This window comes from Lethenteron reissneri, chromosome 53, assembly GCF_015708825.2.
Source record: "Lethenteron reissneri isolate LAM-NWPU_2019-01 chromosome 53, ASM1570882v1, whole genome shotgun sequence".
Classification (NCBI taxonomy): Eukaryota; Metazoa; Chordata; class Hyperoartia; order Petromyzontiformes; family Petromyzontidae; genus Lethenteron; species Lethenteron reissneri.
Window position 1 is genome coordinate 6,700,911 of NC_083831.1, and position 17,499 is coordinate 6,718,409.

General features: G+C 45.0%; 1 protein-coding gene across 2 annotated transcripts in view; it reads right to left on the reverse strand.

The window, feature by feature from the left end:
* MTHFD1 (methylenetetrahydrofolate dehydrogenase, cyclohydrolase and formyltetrahydrofolate synthetase 1) overlaps positions 1–17,499 on the reverse strand; it is a 39,139-nt gene that overhangs the window by 13,128 nt on the left and 8,512 nt on the right. The window contains exons 1-14 of one of the 2 annotated variants that reach the window (XM_061573659.1): positions 16,160–16,502; positions 15,860–15,944; positions 15,690–15,749; positions 14,661–14,714; positions 13,664–13,800; positions 13,447–13,547; positions 10,742–10,878; positions 8,296–8,407; positions 7,334–7,461; positions 6,273–6,370; positions 4,538–4,711; positions 3,594–3,730; positions 3,160–3,206; positions 1,829–1,936 (exon numbers count right to left, since the gene is read on the reverse strand). In XM_061573659.1, the coding sequence (XP_061429643.1) occupies positions 1,829–1,936; positions 3,160–3,206; positions 3,594–3,730; positions 4,538–4,711; positions 6,273–6,370; positions 7,334–7,461; positions 8,296–8,407; positions 10,742–10,878; positions 13,447–13,547; positions 13,664–13,800; positions 14,661–14,714; positions 15,690–15,749; positions 15,860–15,944; positions 16,160–16,287 (1,506 nt within the window). In that variant the 5' untranslated portion in view covers positions 16,288–16,502. Of the gene's footprint in view, positions 1–1,828; positions 1,937–3,159; positions 3,207–3,593; positions 3,731–4,537; positions 4,712–6,272; positions 6,371–7,333; positions 7,462–8,295; positions 8,408–10,741; positions 10,879–13,446; positions 13,548–13,663; positions 13,801–14,660; positions 14,715–15,689; positions 15,750–15,859; positions 15,945–16,159; positions 16,503–17,499 lie in introns of those variants that run through there. The other variant, XM_061573660.1, reaches the window with a different exon arrangement.

The following is a 17,499-nucleotide window of genomic DNA, read 5'->3' on the forward strand; positions in this document are numbered from 1 at the left end:
TTTAATTGTTTTTTTACCCTTCTATCTGGCAACAAAACTGACACCTTTTTTACAAGGAGTTATGTTTGCATAGACCACAATACCTGCAGTCATAATGCAAACAAAAAACATAACTCTGATAATGTACAATGTCCTTGAAGTTGATTGGTCCACACCCGAGACAGCTTTCCTTAGAGCCTAGTCTCACATGGGTTGGACCACATGACGCCAAAAGGCGCACAACTCAAAGACAATGCACCATCAGAGTATGAGAGCTCGGGGAAAGCATTTACACCATTGGAACCTCATTTGCCAGTAAAAAAGGTGTCAGTTTTGTTACCAGATAGAAGGGTAAAAAAACAATTATCATATTTTTTACTGGCAAATGAGGTTCCAATGGAATAATGTTTAAATTTCGATTTAAAGCTTTCGTGACTGCAGGGATTCATATTCTTGGTTCTTACGGTAAAATCACGTAGAAGGGAAATAATAAAATAATTAAAATTCAACAATACAATTCTCACGACGTTTCGATTGCAACACAAGCTTAGGTTTGATAAAACAAAGTAGTTGTACTTATGTGCCTGTGCTTAATTTGTGTTTCAATGATTAACATTTTAAAAAAATCTGGCCATGTCTCACACCCCCAGAAAGGGCACGTCACACCCCTAGTGGGTGTGCGTACCCTAGGTTAAGAACCACTGTCTTCGAGAATGGACGTGGTTCAGACTATAAAGCGTCACATCACCCAATGTTAGAGGATGGTAAGAGGACATCACAGGACAATTTCGGAGGCCCATACCTTGAATTGTTTCTTACCCACCCACACACACCCAATGGAAGCCCCTTTCTCACAAGCCCTGCTACATAGGTCCTCATCTCATTGCATTAAAACCCAATGATTGTTGGTACTTAAAGCTCGAATGTGACAAAAGTGATACAAAAAATAACTTTGTTACTTCCTTAAAAACACAGATGGCTTCTGCACTGCGGAAGCAATCTGTGCGGATGAAATACTCCTGAAGACACACGCACTTTGGAAAGCAGCACATTACACTCCATTATAACCCACGCATACATGCATTTGCATGCCTTTTCCTAACTTGTTGAAGCATTAACTACGGCGTATAAAAGATGGCTGAATGTATAAAAAGCCAGGCCTGCTGATAGGTCGCCCAACCCCCTCGCCCCCCACCCCCCTCGCCCACCACCCCCCTCGCCCCCCACCCCCCTCGCCCCCCAACCCCCTCGCCCCCCACCCCCCTCGCCCCCCACCCCCCTCGCCCCCCACCCCCCTCGCCCCCCAACCCCCTCGCCCCCCACCCCCCTCGCCCCCCACCCCCCTCGCCCCCCACCCCCCCTCGCCCCCCACCCCCCTCGCCCCCCAACCCCCCTCGCCCCCCACCCCCCTCGCCCCCCACCCCCCTCGCCCCCCACCCCCCTCGCCCCCCACCCCCCTCGCCCCCCACCCCCTCGCCCCCCACCCCCCTCGCCCCCCACCCCCCTCGCCCCCCACCCCCCTCGCCCCCCACCCCCCTCGCCCCCCACCCCCCTCGCCCCCCACCCCCCTCGCCCCCCACCCCCCTCGCCCCCCACCCCCCTCGCCCCCCACCCCCTCGCCCCCCACCCCCCTCGCCCCCACCCCCCTCGCCCCCCACCCCCCTCGCCCCCCACCCCCCTCGCCCCCCACCCCCCTCGCCCTCCAACCCCCTCGCCCTCCACCCCCCTCGCCCTCCACCCCCCTCGCCCTCCACCCCCCTCGCCCTCCACCCCCCTCGCCCTCCACCCCCCTCGCCCTCCACCCCCCTCGCCCTCCAACCCCCTCACCCTCCCCCACGCTCGTGCTCACCTTGTCCGTCTGCGTGCTCTCGTGGAAGATGCGAGCGTCGATGGCGGCGGCCAGCAGGTTGTTGGCCGCGGTGATGGCGTGGATGTCGCCCGTCAGGTGCAGGTTGAACTGCGGACGAAACAGCGAGTGAGCTGGCGGGCAGGCGACGTGAATTAAATAATGAAAATCCTGGCCAATCTTCTCTTCACCCCCCTCACTTGAAATCATCGCTACACCCTTACCCAGATGGCCAAAAAAAAGTATGCATATCATCTTGCAGCGTTGGAATATCTAATCAATCATTGTCCTCCAACATTTCTCCTTGTCCTTCAAGGGGCGCCACGGTGGAGAGATGTTAACTACCTCGCCTGGTATATAGAATGTTGTGGGTTCGATCCTAACCCTGACGCTTGTATATTTGGAGTTTGCATGTTCTCCCTGTGGTTGTGTGATTTTTTTTCCTCCGGTTTTTCCCTCCACATTTAGAAACGTGTGTTTAGAGTATTTGGCTGCAATACAATTCCATATGATGATACACCACTTCGTTAGGCTCTCATTTGTGGCCAGGTCACTTCTGAAAAAAGAGCTAGTGGGTCTTACCTGTTAAAATAAAAGTAGTTTAGTTTAACACAGGCTTTCGCTACCAAAATTGTCCACAAGAGGATTTTTTTTGGGTTAGATCGCGTAAATATCAATGTGCCATTAAACTCGCCACCACAAACAAGCCCAAGATTTGTCACGTAAACAAAACGTGGCCAATTCGTTACTAGTACAGCATACCGGTGTGTTGGAGAGTAAATCCACAACATTTATAATTAGAGCACGACACTTTTGGAGTTCAGCTTTCCTTTAACCCTATTTTTTGTTTGGCGATTGAAATAGTTTTTTCCTACATAGGAGTATACATACAGACTCGTGGAATCCATTTGATATCTTAAACAATTGTCTTGTGGTTGTTGTTGTTTGACTTGCATCCCACTGGGATTTTTGCACACAGTGTTGGTGTATGGTGCTTTTTCTGCAATATTTTGCCGTCCTTTTCTTGGATTTTCTGTTTGCACATAGTCACTTTAAGATGTTTTCTTGTTCATGTTTATGTTTTTTTTTGTTTGTTGCGGTTGCACCCGATTCAAGAGCCGAATGGCTCACAGGGCTATACCTAATAAATGAACTTGAACTTGAATTAGTGAAGGCACAGAGCTCTGTTGATGTGAAATTCGACAGACAATTTTTTTTAGTCAAGGGAAACCGTATTTTTAATTTCTGGTTAAAAATTGAGCAAACACAACTGTAGGGCACCGTGTGTGGTGCGGCTTGGAGGCATGAGCGGCGTGCGGAGTGTGCGAGCTGACCTCTTCCATGGGGATGACCTGGGAGTAGCCTCCTCCTGCTGCACCCCCTGGTTTGGAAAAGCAACACCAATGGTCAGAGACCAACAGACACGTTTATGAAATCACACTCATGGAGATATGGACAAAGATCCTTCCTATAGCCTTCAGACTTTAGGGGCAAGTGCTGTTAGTAAGCACCTATCAAGGCCGGCACGGTACGGTGGGCGGCCAGCACCACACCCGACTGCCTTTATCTCCCCAGTGGCGATGTTTACACACCGCACAAGGCTACTCATTCGAGGCCGAGTCGACCTAGGAAAAGCCCAGGACCAGTTCAGATAATTGTCACTGGTGTTGGCCGTGAGCGGGAATAGTACACTGATCACCAGGTACGTAGTGCAGTGCGCCAACTGCTACACGCGCACAACAACAAACAAATACGTGCTCCCACGCACCTTTGATGCCGAACGTGGGTCCCTGCGAAGGCTGGCGCACGCAGGCGAAGGTATTGACGTGCAGCTGTCCGGACAGCGCTTGCGCCAGCCCCATCGTGGTGGTGCTCTTGCCTTCGCCCAGGGGCGTCGGGGTGATGCTGGGGATTACATCGCACCACGTTTTAACTCGCACTCTCTCACAAGCACAACAGTCGGCTCCCAGTTGCTGCTGTCACACTACTCCCGAGCACAACGTAATATACATTTTTTCAACACTTTCCAACTTAAGTTAATGCATTAGCTCTGTCCAGGGGAGCACTATAATTCTCGTTAAGGCGATCCAATATGAACGGACCTGGAGTATAAAGTAGTGTTGCTATTTGAGACGTCAAGGGGTGAAGATCACAGTAACGACTGCCATAGTAGTGATAAAAGAGTGACAAAGATGCGAATGACAGCCGGTGAGAGTGGCTAGTGAATCAGCAACTTCAGGAGCAATCAGCCAACCCAACTACTTATTCTTTCAAGCAGAGCAAGTCAATATTTATTACTAGCCTTTTGCCCGTCCAAAGACTGGTGTATTTCAGTAAATCTGAAACTTGCAAGCAAAAAGCAGACCGCATCAATTCGTGTGCAATTTGCAAGGCCGCGGTAAAAGACTTATTTTGGGCCACTTTGTTGAGCTGTCGTTCGTGGGCAGGTCACTTCTGAAGGGGAAGCTAGGAGCTCAGTGGGCTTTGCCTGGTCAGAGAAAAAAAAGTGTGTTTGTTTTTTTTTTACCGATTTGTTTACCTTCCCTACACTCTGTACTCCTCTAGTGTTTTTGTACTGTTTGTTGTTGTAACGTTCTGATCCGCTCCTATTGGGCATCTATCAGAAAGAGCTTGATAGCTGATCGGATTCCTCCAGTGTAAATAAAGATTCCGATTCCGCATCGTTCCGTCTGCACCCTGCTGCGCTCGTACCCAGTGACCACGACGTATTTGCCGCTGGGCTCGTTGCGCAAGCGGTTCAGCACGCACAGCGACACCTTCCCCTTGCCGTGTCCGTACGCCTCGATCTCGCTGGGCAACAGCCCAACCTCTCGGCCCAAAATCTCGATGGGCTTGGGCTTCTGCGAGCGGGAAATCTCGATGTCGCTGAGGGAAAAATCACGCACAACCAAGGGGTGTGATCGTCAGGGTTAAAGACATGTGTGACTTTGAGTCAGCCAGAACCATTAGAAGAACACAACTGCAGTGTGTGTGTGTGTGTGTCCAAAGGTTACACTATAAAAAATGACTGCATCTTGAGCAGACATATCATTCTGTTATGCTCGGTCTGCCAATTCATTCTTTTGCCCCCCCTCACCAAATCCAAAACAACTTTGCTCACCTCATATTCAACAATCCCTACAATTTCCATACCTCGACCCCCCGAGCGCAACTGCACTGACACCCTATCTACAACCGTTCCTTGTTCAAATTCCTCACCTCTGAAATTTTTCGATTTAAAGCTTTCGTGACTGCAGAAATTAATATTCTTGGTTCTTTCGGTAAAGTCACGTAGAAGGGAAATAATAAAATAATAAAAATAAAACTGAATAAAAGAAAATTCTCACGACGTTTTGGCCACAACACAAGCAGCCGTCCTCAGGTGAAGAAACAGAGCTGTCGAAAAGACAGCGTCTCAATGTTGTTTTTCCTGTTTTTCCAACAGCTCTGTTCTTCACCTGAGGACGGCGGCTTGTATTGTGGCCAAAACGTCGTGAGAAATGTATTTTATTTATTTTATTATTTCCTCACTCTGGTCGGCAAATCCCTTCATATCTTGCCACTCTTGTATCTTTATACGTGTCGGCTTCCCGCCCTCTACGTTCACAATCTTTGCCGTCTCTCGCTTGGTTTCTCCTTCCGCTCAATCCACGCTTTCCCTTTTTTTCTCTTCTCGCCCCCCAATGAAACAAACTTCCCCTACACATTAAACAATCACCTTCGCTCACTAGTTTCCACTCCGCACTCAAAACTCACTTATTTTCCCAAGCTCACCCCACAACCCCTTAATCTCCCCCTCATAACCGCAGCCGTTACTTTTACCTCTTCATATTCTCATTATATGGCTCTCACTCATTACTTCATTCATTCAATCCATCCATCATCATTTACAATCATCAATTTCGCTTTCACCGAATTCACGAATCAAAGATTTGCCCATTGCTTCTTCTCATCTGTTTCATTCACCCCATTTCCACTATTACATTCATATGTACTATTGTCAATTCTGTGTAAAGTGCCTTGGATAAGGCGCTATTTCAATTTTTTTTTTTTAATATAATGATGATTCATCATCCAAAATCTATTTATTACGCTGCTCAGGATACATTCACTGAATTGCGAGTTTTAGAAAGGTTTGATTTTGGTACGGGACCATTTCATACCAATTTCTCCTTCAAGCCGAATGAAAAAACAGTACACGGAATGAGTCAAACTGAGATACGACACAGACGATGCGTGGGCCGTACAAACGAGACGGCACAATCAGGATAAATAAAATAATTCACTATCGCATCGAATCATCACTGCAAATCACGACAATTCATCACATCAAAGTAGGGGTGAATCGTTACATTCCTCACACCGACATTAGTGACACATTTCACACGTAACCTTTAACAACCAATATCACGAGTGACACGGCAAAGGAGAAGCACTGAAGCCATACCATGGGACAGGCTGCTTTGGCTCAATCTTCAGATGGGTCAGTTCCCACGTTCCAGTCTTAACTTGCGCCAGCGACTTCTTTGCGCACTCCACAGTGTTCTGAAATACGTGAAAGCGCATACACAGCGAAAACACAATCGCAAAGCATTTTTAACACATTCCTGCGGAGGGAGCTGGTAGAAACGTTGGGTTGCTCGGTCAATGGCCAGGCTCAACGGCGGCGTGGTGTATTCCGCAAATATGGCCGGCTGTGAGGGCGGGCACAAGCCGGCGTGAGTAGGTTAAACGTTGAGTTTTATAAGGGCACCACGGGGTGACCAGCCCCTCCCCACCCAGCCCCACCCCTCCCACCCCCCCTCCCCACCCAGCCCCTCCCCACCCAGCCCCTCCCCACCTTCCCCACCCACCCCCTCCCCACCTTCTCCACCCACCCACCCAACCCCTCCCCACCCTCCCATCTCCACCCAGCCCATTTTTGGATCCACGACAGACGGACGGAGACAATAATCCCCTGTGGGTTGGTGTAACCAGGAGGTTCCTACCAGTATAAAATACTTTCTTGTTTCAGTCATTAGTGACTGGGCTGAGACCATAAACTCACTACGCACTTGAGAATTCAATTGAACCGCTGGCAGTTGCTTGGATTGGAATCCAGGATCTCAGTAGGTGCCAGCTCAGAGACTCGATGAATTAATTCAACTAAACATGTTAAACTATCTGTCGTCAAACACTTGGGGTCCTTTAAAACTAGCGACCGCCAGGCCACGTCCGAACATAATTTTACGTGCATAGATTGACTAAGTGGCGAGATGTTAACTGCCTTGCCTGGTACACAGGAGGTCATGGGTTTGATCTCGACCCTGACGTCTGCTGTATATTTGGAGTTAGCCCGTTCTCCCCGTGGTTATTTGGCTGCTGATAAACGTCCACATAAGCCACTTCCGTTGAGCTATCATTTGTAGCCAGGTCGCTTCTGAAAAATAACTATAGAGCTGTGGGCTTTACCTGGTAAAATAAGGGAAGTAGTGCTTGGGTGCTGTAGTAATGCGTCTGCATAAATACCTCCATCAGCATTGCGACGGTCATTGGGCCTACGCCACCCGGCACTGGCGTGATGAAGGAAGCCATTTCCCTTGCTTCTTCAAACTTCACATCTCCCACCATTCGCTGGCCGGATGCTTTGCTTTTATCTGAAAGACATATTTCGTGGTGACACCGAACGTTTTCTATCGGCGAGAATCACCCGCTGTGACGATTATATCAGAAACATGGTCACCGACACTTACAAATGTAACAAAAGCTGAAAAGTGTGCAAAAAATGCATGAAGAAAAATACATGCTCAAAAGTATACACGAAGATAGAAAGAAAGAGCAGCACATGGCATGGACCAAATGAGCAAACTTAATTCACAGGTATCATACTGACTGTTAAGAAAATTGAGCTTGCAGCAAGACGCATCGTAAAGGTTGACTGCAGATGAACATGGTTGGTGACGGGAATGGCAACAAAGGAGAAAGTACCAGAGAGGACCATAGTGGAGATGAAGCAATGAGATTCATTCAGATGATGAAACTGAACAGACCGTAGTTTAATCTTAATTTTTGAACTTTCGTGACTGCAGGAATTATTCTTTGGTTTGTTTTTTTTTTCCGGTAAAGTCACGTATAAAGATAAAATAATAAATTAAATACCTGGGTTGCTCTCTCTATGTATCTTGGTGATATCTGTCTGCTTATATGTCTGTCTATAGTTTTCTGGTTAGATTCTATGTCGCTATTTCATTATACCTGATGATGATTGCTTGTGTTGCAATCGAAACGTCGTATGCTATTATTTAATTTATTATTTTATCTTTATACGTGACTTTACCGAAAAAACCAAAGAATAAGACCGTAGTTTCACAGGATCAAGAGCGATTTTAAAGGCATTGGGAGGCCCTCTTCTCGTAGTAGAGAGAGAGCCTTGCCAATGATTACGACATTTAAACATAGGAGTTGATTTTAACTGTGATTCTCCTAGTTACCTGGTATGTGGTTAATTCCACAGTCAATCACAACGGCACCCTTCTTGATCCAGCTGCCACGAACCATCTCGGCTTTGCCAACAGCCACCACCACAATGTCTCCTTCAGAAACCTTCGCATCGATATGGACACACAGAAGATTCAGAGTTGATACGATTAATTGACTAAAAACTATCATTAACTTTGTCGTCAAAACACTTGGGCCTTTTTAAAACCGGCGGCTACCCAGTCTCGTCCATCGGCCATCGCTGCTTCTCATGATGTATCCTGCCCAAGCATTCTTATTTTACTTGACAATATCTCGAATTAACATCTGTTCCCCGCTCCACACATTCCTCTATGTCTCTCGGGAAAAATCAAAGCATGCTATCTCTGCGTGACTCTTTGCTGTTTGCCAGTCCACATATCTATTTTTGACTATTGCCTGCAAATATACATATAGTAGGCTAACATTCTTGGGGTCTTTCGGTAAAGTCACGTAGATAGGTTTAAATTAATAATTGTATATTTTATTTTTATTAATTTGAACCTATCTACGTGACTTTACCGAAAGACCGAAGGAACATGAATTCCTGCAGTCACGAAAGCTTTAAGTCAAGTGGGCTAACAGTTTAATACGTCGACTTTCGCGACCAATATTATCCAGAAGAGGTTTGTTTGGGTCAGATCGCATAAATATGTAATTAAATCAGTCAACCAGCCTCATCTGGTTGTAATTACCGGCGAAACATAATACTTAAATTGTAAATGTCGTGGGTTTACTCTCCAACACACCGGTGTGCTGAACGAGCTGTGTCACGTGGTGGCGGGTATAATGATACATTTATATTTCCGCGATACAACCCAAAAAAAGCTCTTATACGGAGTTGACTAACGGTTCACGGAACGCCCACACTCTTGTCAGAGACAAAGTGTGAGCAAAACGCTAGGACTTGCTTAGTTTTAGAATGCACTTTTCAAAACAGTAAAACCTTGGATTGCGAACATAGTTCGTTCCGGAAACGTGTTTGTAATCCAAAGCACTCGTATATCAAAGCACTCGTATCAGTTGTGATCACGTGACGCTCGGCAGACAAAGCGTATACGCGTACTACTCGTATTGCAAGACCTCGCTCGTTGATCAAATTCATATTTATTTTAAAATTTTGCTCGTCTTGCAAAACACTCGCAGATCAAGTTACTCGCAATCCAAGGTTTTACTGTACAGAGCCCTGAAAACACTGGTAGGTTTTCTACGTCTCAGCAATTTGTAAGTTTGGCCAATACCATGTCCAAGTGTATTTGTATAACCAGGTGAGAACTGAAGTGAACAGGGTAGTCTTATTTGTAAGAGTGACCAGACCCGTTTCTTTTTAAATTTGAAGTTTTCGTGACTTCTTTTTGCTACACACTACCACTAAAATGTGATAATATGACATTTAAAAAAAGATAAAACTGTGGTTAGTTGCATAACAACGAAGTTATTTCCACCCCCCACCCCCCTCCTTTATTTACACAGCTTTAAATGACAAACCAAGAGAAAATTCCACCCAAGATGCTTGATGAAATCGCCAAAACCCATTGCACAAGTGTAAATACGCGCTTGTCCGTTTTATAACGGACGTGAATGATCTGCCCGATGTCGCTGGAAATGCGTAGGCGATTGAATGCCGGCTTTATGGTCCAAAATTAGAAAATGTACCCGCAAATTGCTCGTTTGAGGATCACACAAGGCGGCAATTCTCACGCCCTACTGCCAGACTAATGCCAGAGTGCACGCCAAGTTCCGAGTCTCTTTTACGCCCCCCCCGGCATAAAGGGCACTATTAAAACCAAATCACTCTCTTCATGATCATTATATTAGATTACAATGAATAAAATCATCCTACACTCACAGCACATGCATCAAATCGTGCAGGAAAGAATAAATTATTTCCATTACTAAACACTACAGTGGCTTCACCTAAACACTGCAGACACTTAGATGTGTGACATCGCCCCCCACAACCGTGAACAACCGAATCGTTCCACCGAATTGTGACTATTATTCAAATCGCAAAGGGGGGAGGCTGGGAAGAAAATTGTTACAGGACTACTAAACAACAAACACAAAGATTTCACCGTATAGCCTTTAGCAGACTTGGGGCAAGTGCTGTTAGCGGGCACCTATGAAGGCCGGCATGGCACACGAGGAGGTGGGTGGGCAGCTCCCTGCCCAGCCGCCTTTGTCTCCCCAAGTGGCCATGTCTACGCCTCGCACCAGGTACTCATTTGAAGCAGAGTCAACCTAGGGGAGGCCTGGGACCGGTTCAAATATTCGTCACTGTTATTGACTGAGAGGAATCGAACTCGGGTCGCCGGCTTCGCAGCGCAGCATGCTAACCACTGCCCGACCACTCCCCACACACACACACAGAGTGTGAACACCACTGTGACGATCGCGGTGGTAATGTGCGTCGCTCCGCACCACATTCTCCAGGTTCTCAGTCTTGGAGTGGCAAGTTGTGACCGTGGCGTGGTTCCAAAGCAGCAGGTCATGCATCGGAGCTCCCACAATACTGCTTCGCCCCAACACGACTGCTCTCTTGCCGGCGATTTTCATCCCTGGGCAGTGACACAGCAAATGTATGGAGGTACAGACAAATCAGCAACGCCTTTCAGTTTAAAACACCCACTCATTGCAAAGTAGACCTAGCGTAAACCTAGGGAACAGTTTTTGCGAGGACACATAAGACTAATTTCTTGTGTTTAGTTTGTTCCTTCCGCCACACCTCCGATTAGCACCGTTGGCTATGTACGGTGTGAAAGAAGATTAACATACATACATACAAACATACAAACAACAGTATTAATAAGAATTTAACAAAAGATTAAAATAACACCGAGGAGATATCTATGGAATTAGTTAACTGGACACAATAGCTTAAATACAAAATAAAATGCTGCTGTAATTGTTCGAACACTGGACTTGCGTTTCAGGTGGTCAGTTTGGTAAATTTTCCAGGGAGGATTTCTTAGATCCCCTCTCCCCCCGAAGTCTGGCCACGCAAATATATATATGCCACAGTAGAGGTCACACATATGATGAGTTTAAGAGTGTGTACTCCCACCTCTTCAAAGATGTCTGGCTAGCGTGGAAGAGGAGGTAAAAATACCCTCAAGTGGAGACTTTTCTATCGGCAATGGTAAGAGCAAGCTATTGTACGGCTGCAGCTTTACCTTTTTCCACAATAGTTTCGGTAACGCGGCGTAATTATGTTGTTTAGGATTCCATTAAGACAAGTTCTAAAATTCTACATTACCATTTACACTGCCAACTATCATGAGTTGGGACGATTGGCGAGTCCATTTAACAGATGGTTATAACAAATGTTTTACTTAATAATTTCAAGGTTCATCATGGGACCTCCCCTTTGCCAGTACCAAATATGAGAATAAGTTTTCCCCTTTTTTCTGGAAACAAATAGGTGTCAAGATGTTAAAACACCAAACTGAAACCTTTTACAAGGAATCATGTCTGCATTAACCACAATACTTGTGGTCAGAATGCAAACAAAAAACACTGATAATATATGCATTGTCCTTGAAATTGATTGGTCCACACCAGAGACAGCTTTCTTTGGAGCCTAGTCTCAAATGATGTTAGACCAGAGGACGCCTAAAGACAATGCATATATTATCAGAGTATGTTTTTTGTTTGCATTCTGACCACAAGTATTGTGGTTAATGCAGACATGATTCCTTGTAAACGTTTCAGTTTGGTGTTTTAACATCTTTACATCCGTTTGTTGCCATAAAAAAGGGGAAAACATATTCTCATGTCAAGGTTATTTTATGTGAGTTGGCCACTTGTCTGGCATTTAAATTTTTTCGCAAATTTCACTTTCATAAGCAGGAGACACTGTCACTTGTTAGCAATGACATTAATTGTGAAATGTACCGTACAAAAAAAAACCTCAAATGTTTTATCAAGCAGCCAAACAATCAACGGCATTTTAATCCAGTAATGTGCGACACAGAGTTTCTCAGTGTCGGCAGCTCCACGTCTTGGCATTTCCTTTATGCCTTTGACTACGACGCACGTAATACGCAGGTTTAGTTTCATGCTCATGGATATCCACTGTAAACATTGTCATGCTCTCTTGAATCAACCTTATCCATGGTTGTTTTTTTATGCTTTTGTCTATGTACTTTGGATTTGTTAGGCTTCCTTTGGCTATTGCTCTTCAGTCTCACCACATCCCAGAGGTGAAGAGTGAATTGCATTATTTTTTCAGAGCAACAAAATTCCTTGGGGGGTTTGGGAGGAGAAAATTGCTGGTCGCTCCCTCACAATGTGCCCTGGATTCGCTTCTGTCCCTTTGGGGCCCCCTAAGAGAAGTTTGTGTTAGCACTCCACAAAGATGGAGGGGGGAGGGCTAATTTACATTTCCCATCTGGCATCCCAGAGTTTACAGAGGTTTGGGGGGGGGGCTGGGTTACCCAAAACGTGCGTAGGGGTCTTTGATTCCTGCCTTTCTCGCTTTGAGGGCCAGGGTTCGGATGGGTTAGGGTTGGTCATGGCTCTTTTGTGAGTTTTTCAGGGATTATAGCGAGGTGGTCACTTTTTTCTGGAGTTAATAAATCTCCATTGGGTGACTTGGGTGTAATTCACACCGATATTCAGTCAGTGTTCGGCTAGCCAGGGTTTTACTGTACGTTTGATCGGGATGCATGTTAACTTGAAGAACAGGGATTCCTCTACTTACAAACGAGTTAGGTTGCAAAGATATGTTCTTAAGTCGATTTGTTCATAAGTCCAACTTTACTCCTGTCGATTCCAAACACGATGCACGGCATGTACACTCACAAGGAATGGCTTTAAAAGTTGTATAAACTCCTGTAAATGTAGATGCCACTGGTTATTTACGTTCTGTAGATGCCTACGTGTTAAACTGCTGTTGTAACTTGCTGACCCTGCCTATACTGGACATCTGTGAAAAAGAGCTTCATAGCTCATCGGATTCCTCCAGTCTAAATAAAGATTCATATTCTGAATAAAAACGAGATTTCATAAAAAGAGACCAAAAGTATTAGACTCCTGTACCAAATCGTGACGATGATTAGAATCGCACATGTGTGTGTGTGGGGGGCGGAGAATGTGATGCATGCGTAGGTGAATGCAAACGCCACCTGTCCTGCGAATGAGCTCCAGGCAGCCCTTGGGCGTACAGGGGAGAATGCAGTCGTCCAGATTTCCGCGAGACAAGAGACCAGCGTTGGTGCACGTCAGCCTGCAGAACGGTATGGAACACACGCCGGAACGATCTACGTATTTCACAGGCCCCGGAGGTGTCTATACGCGCATCGCACAAAGGTGTAACTGCGTACGGCAACTCGGGATACATACCCGTCCACATCCTTGCCCGCGACAATGAAGTTGGTGACGCGGTTAGCGTTAATTGGATGGTCCGATTCCAGCGGGAGCTGCACAATTATCCCGTGCACTTGCGTGTTCTCGTTGAGGTCCCTAATTTTATCCAGCAACTGCGCACAAGATTTAGAAGTGTACGAGTATGAGAAATGCTCGCGCAACTACAAACTATCTTCATTTGAAGCTTTCGTGACTGCAGGAATCCATACTCTTTGGTTCTTTCGGTAAAGTCATGTAGGTAGAAAAATAAAAAAAAATAATACAGGTAGTCCCCGAGTTACGATGGTCTGACTTACAATATTTCGATCTTACGATGGCGATACGACAAAATTGCCATCAGCAACCTAACATCGTTCAAGTATGAAGACGACGGACAGAATCTTGGCGAGTACAGTACAATATGATATGTTACGATACGTTCAATGCATGTATGATACGTAGCTTTAGCGATTTCTTTTTAAGGTTACCACGATACTATATGTTCAATGCATGTTAAAAGGTTTTATAGCAGATAGGATTGTTTCCTGAAAAAACTTTCTATTAAATTGCAGTTCATATAGATAGGCTAAGAATTTACCTTGGTTTTCTTTCTGTACATTTTACTGTGCAATACAGTATTGTAATTAATAAATACAAATCAGTATATAGTTTATACAGTACGGTACTGTAAAGTGCTCTATTTTGCTAAATTATCACCATTCTTTAAGACCTCTGGGTAGGCTAGGCCATCTTCGACTTACGATATTTTTGACTTACGATGGAGTCGTCGTAACGCATCTCCATCGTAAGCAGAGGACTTCCTGTATATCACGACGTTTCGATTGCAACACAAGCGGTCGTCCTCAGACGGAAACAATAATCCAGCAGTGGAACTGCTGAACCAGGCAACTACAAACGCTTCGGTCAAACGTTTCGCATTTCCTCCGTATTATCAACGGCTGACTCATTGCAACAAACCAAGTGGAATCCGTACCTCTGTTTCGGTGGTGTTCCTTGACAGACATACATGGACAGCAGCCACTCCAATCTGGACCACAAGGTTGTTAACACAGTTAAAAGTAATGGGATTCATAGAAAAATACAAGTGTCTGAATGTGACTGCATTTCGGGTCGGTGCACGCATATGAGAAACGAGCTCATAAAGAGTTTCAAGGTTTGTTACACGAAGTTTGAGGGCATTCATATCTGTCTGTTATTAACAGGAGAGCAAGATTACACTCTACCCCAATAGCGACAACTTTCTACTCACAACTGGTTCACATTGGTCATCTTTGCAAGAGTTATTGTGCCCCACATTTACAGACAGCCAGACAGATGGACATTGCAATGCATTAACGCTCTCAAAGCTGGACTTGATTTCAACTACATCACCATAGCATATCTGATCACGATTATATTTGTATGTTTCATGAACAAAGCTGAAACTCATATCAATAGCCCAGTACACACAGTCTATATAATTATAAACGATAATAAAATAGTTAAATATGAAATGTGGTTGTAAGAACACAGTTGAAGATAAGAGCAACGCTTGTTAAGACATAAATGACAATACTCACCTGTGTATAATTTCCACGAGATCTTTACAAAATATAAACTTTAGCAATTTTGGATTAAAATTCATATTAAAAATTCCCAGGCAGTGCGCGTATACATTTTCACAGCCGAAATCACCACAACAAGCAATAGCCTGAACCAACTTAAGGGGTTGCAGGCAGTGTACGATGGGTTGACAGCTGCATTGTGAAACTAACAGAGCTCAAATATGCATTAAATAGCCAAGGATTGTAGCCAAAGAAGATTCAATTTAGGATGCCAGTAGAGGGCAGACGGATTCGAGGGAGAACCCAGGGTGAGATGGAAGGATGTGGTGGAATGATGTATGAGAGAAGGTGGACCTGACCGAATCAAGAGGCACAGAAAATAACAAAAACATGAGCAACTGACCCCTATCAAATAATGGGACTTTGTGGCATAGAATAAGAAGAGAGTAATCATCAACCTCTTCTGCAGCCTTCAGTTTCATCTTGATGTAAACATTGGAGTCTTCACGGTTTCCAACCTGGGCAAAAGTTATAAAATAAAATGAAAAAGCCATTAGTAACTTACTGTTAGTGTCGTAAAAAAATCTTAACAGAGTAAACTGTGATAACAGCGCAGCCCGAGCGTTACCTGCACTATGGCCAGTCCGGGTTGAAAGGTCGGATGCTTCTGCTTCAGTTCTAGGACCTCTTTTTTGAGTCTTGCGCGGACATCGCTGCGAAAAACAACGTTGAAAGAAATAACCACGGCACTGCTTTAACAACCATAACCTCCTGTACACGTGCAATTGATTTACGAATTAGAACGGCATTTGTCCAAACGATTAAAATATACATTTGCTCTGTCGAAATCTTTGGCAAGCGGCAGGTGCCAGATGCAGTATAACAAAACATAGTGGTGTGGTGTGGAGTGTGTGCGTACGCGACATACTGTGCCATCGATACCAAAGGTTTGGCTTCTCTCGTTGCAAATCCAACCTTCCGAGCACCAATCGCAATTCCGTAATGCCGGACATTCACACAAGCTGCCAGTAGCACTCTGTTTAATACAGTCGGCATTCTCTACTTATTTTCAACTTCTTTTTTAACAAAACTTAACAAATATATCAGAGCAGTCTTCTCGGTCCACAACTAAAATACATATATATATCCTTCAACTTTGCAGAGCAAAAGAAAAACTACACATTCTCACGAATGACCTGTCTAGGTACGACGCGAAACAGCAACCAGAACATATTTACAAGTCAAAACCAACAGACACTTCAGCAGACACCACATCACTGTGTGGCCATGCCTAATATAAAGGCGACAGTGACTAAGCATATCTAGAAAATAATAAATATTATGAATCCGTGTTGTTACGGGAGGACAAAGTATTTTCCAGTAATGATGCAACGGGAACTGATTGTATCAGCTGCAGGTCAAACTCCAACCTTCACATTTTAGTTAATGTCATTGTCAATGCGATAAGACTTTGACCAATCAACATAGATTATCTGGGGGCGTTGTATACTAGGAGTTCATAGCATTACCAGGGTATGCGAGACATAACCCTAATGTTCCCAATATAACCATAAACTTGTCAATTGCTTTTGACCGATTGAGAGGAACAGAGTGGCATGTTTTCACATTTGAAATTAAAATAACTACAATTTCCAGCAACATGAACTTTCCAAATAACGACTCGCTTTCAACTTCCACAATTCGCCCACTCATCAAAAGCCGTACTCGCTAAAAATACACAAGTTATTTAGTGTGCCACATTCGTGCTCTGCATCACTCCTTGCCCAATGAAGAAACCAACGCGTGTTATGTATAAGCTACGTAAACACACTTTAATCGTCTAATGCAAGGCTGATCAATAACTATTATTATTTCCCATTGAGTCAAAACACGTCCTTCTAATTCTGTACTCGGATGCCCATGTGGACTATCCAGCTTTCAATCAGAATCAGAATATGTATTGATACTGGAGGAATCTGATGAGGTATAAAGCTTTTTTTTCACAGATCACTAGTTCCATCCCATTGTAATCTTCTTCTTCCACGCGTTTGTCTCACTCATGTGGGGTCCCGCTGTCCGAGCCACCCTTCTCCATATGCTGCCCTGTCCTTCGCCACTCTCTTTCCACTCCTCGGGCCACCATGTCCGATCACACCACATCGCCCCACCTCTTCTTCTGCCTTCCTCTTGATCACTTTCCTTCCACTTGCATCACTTGCACCTTCTGACCCATATAATTTTCCTATCGTCTCTCAACATGACCGAACC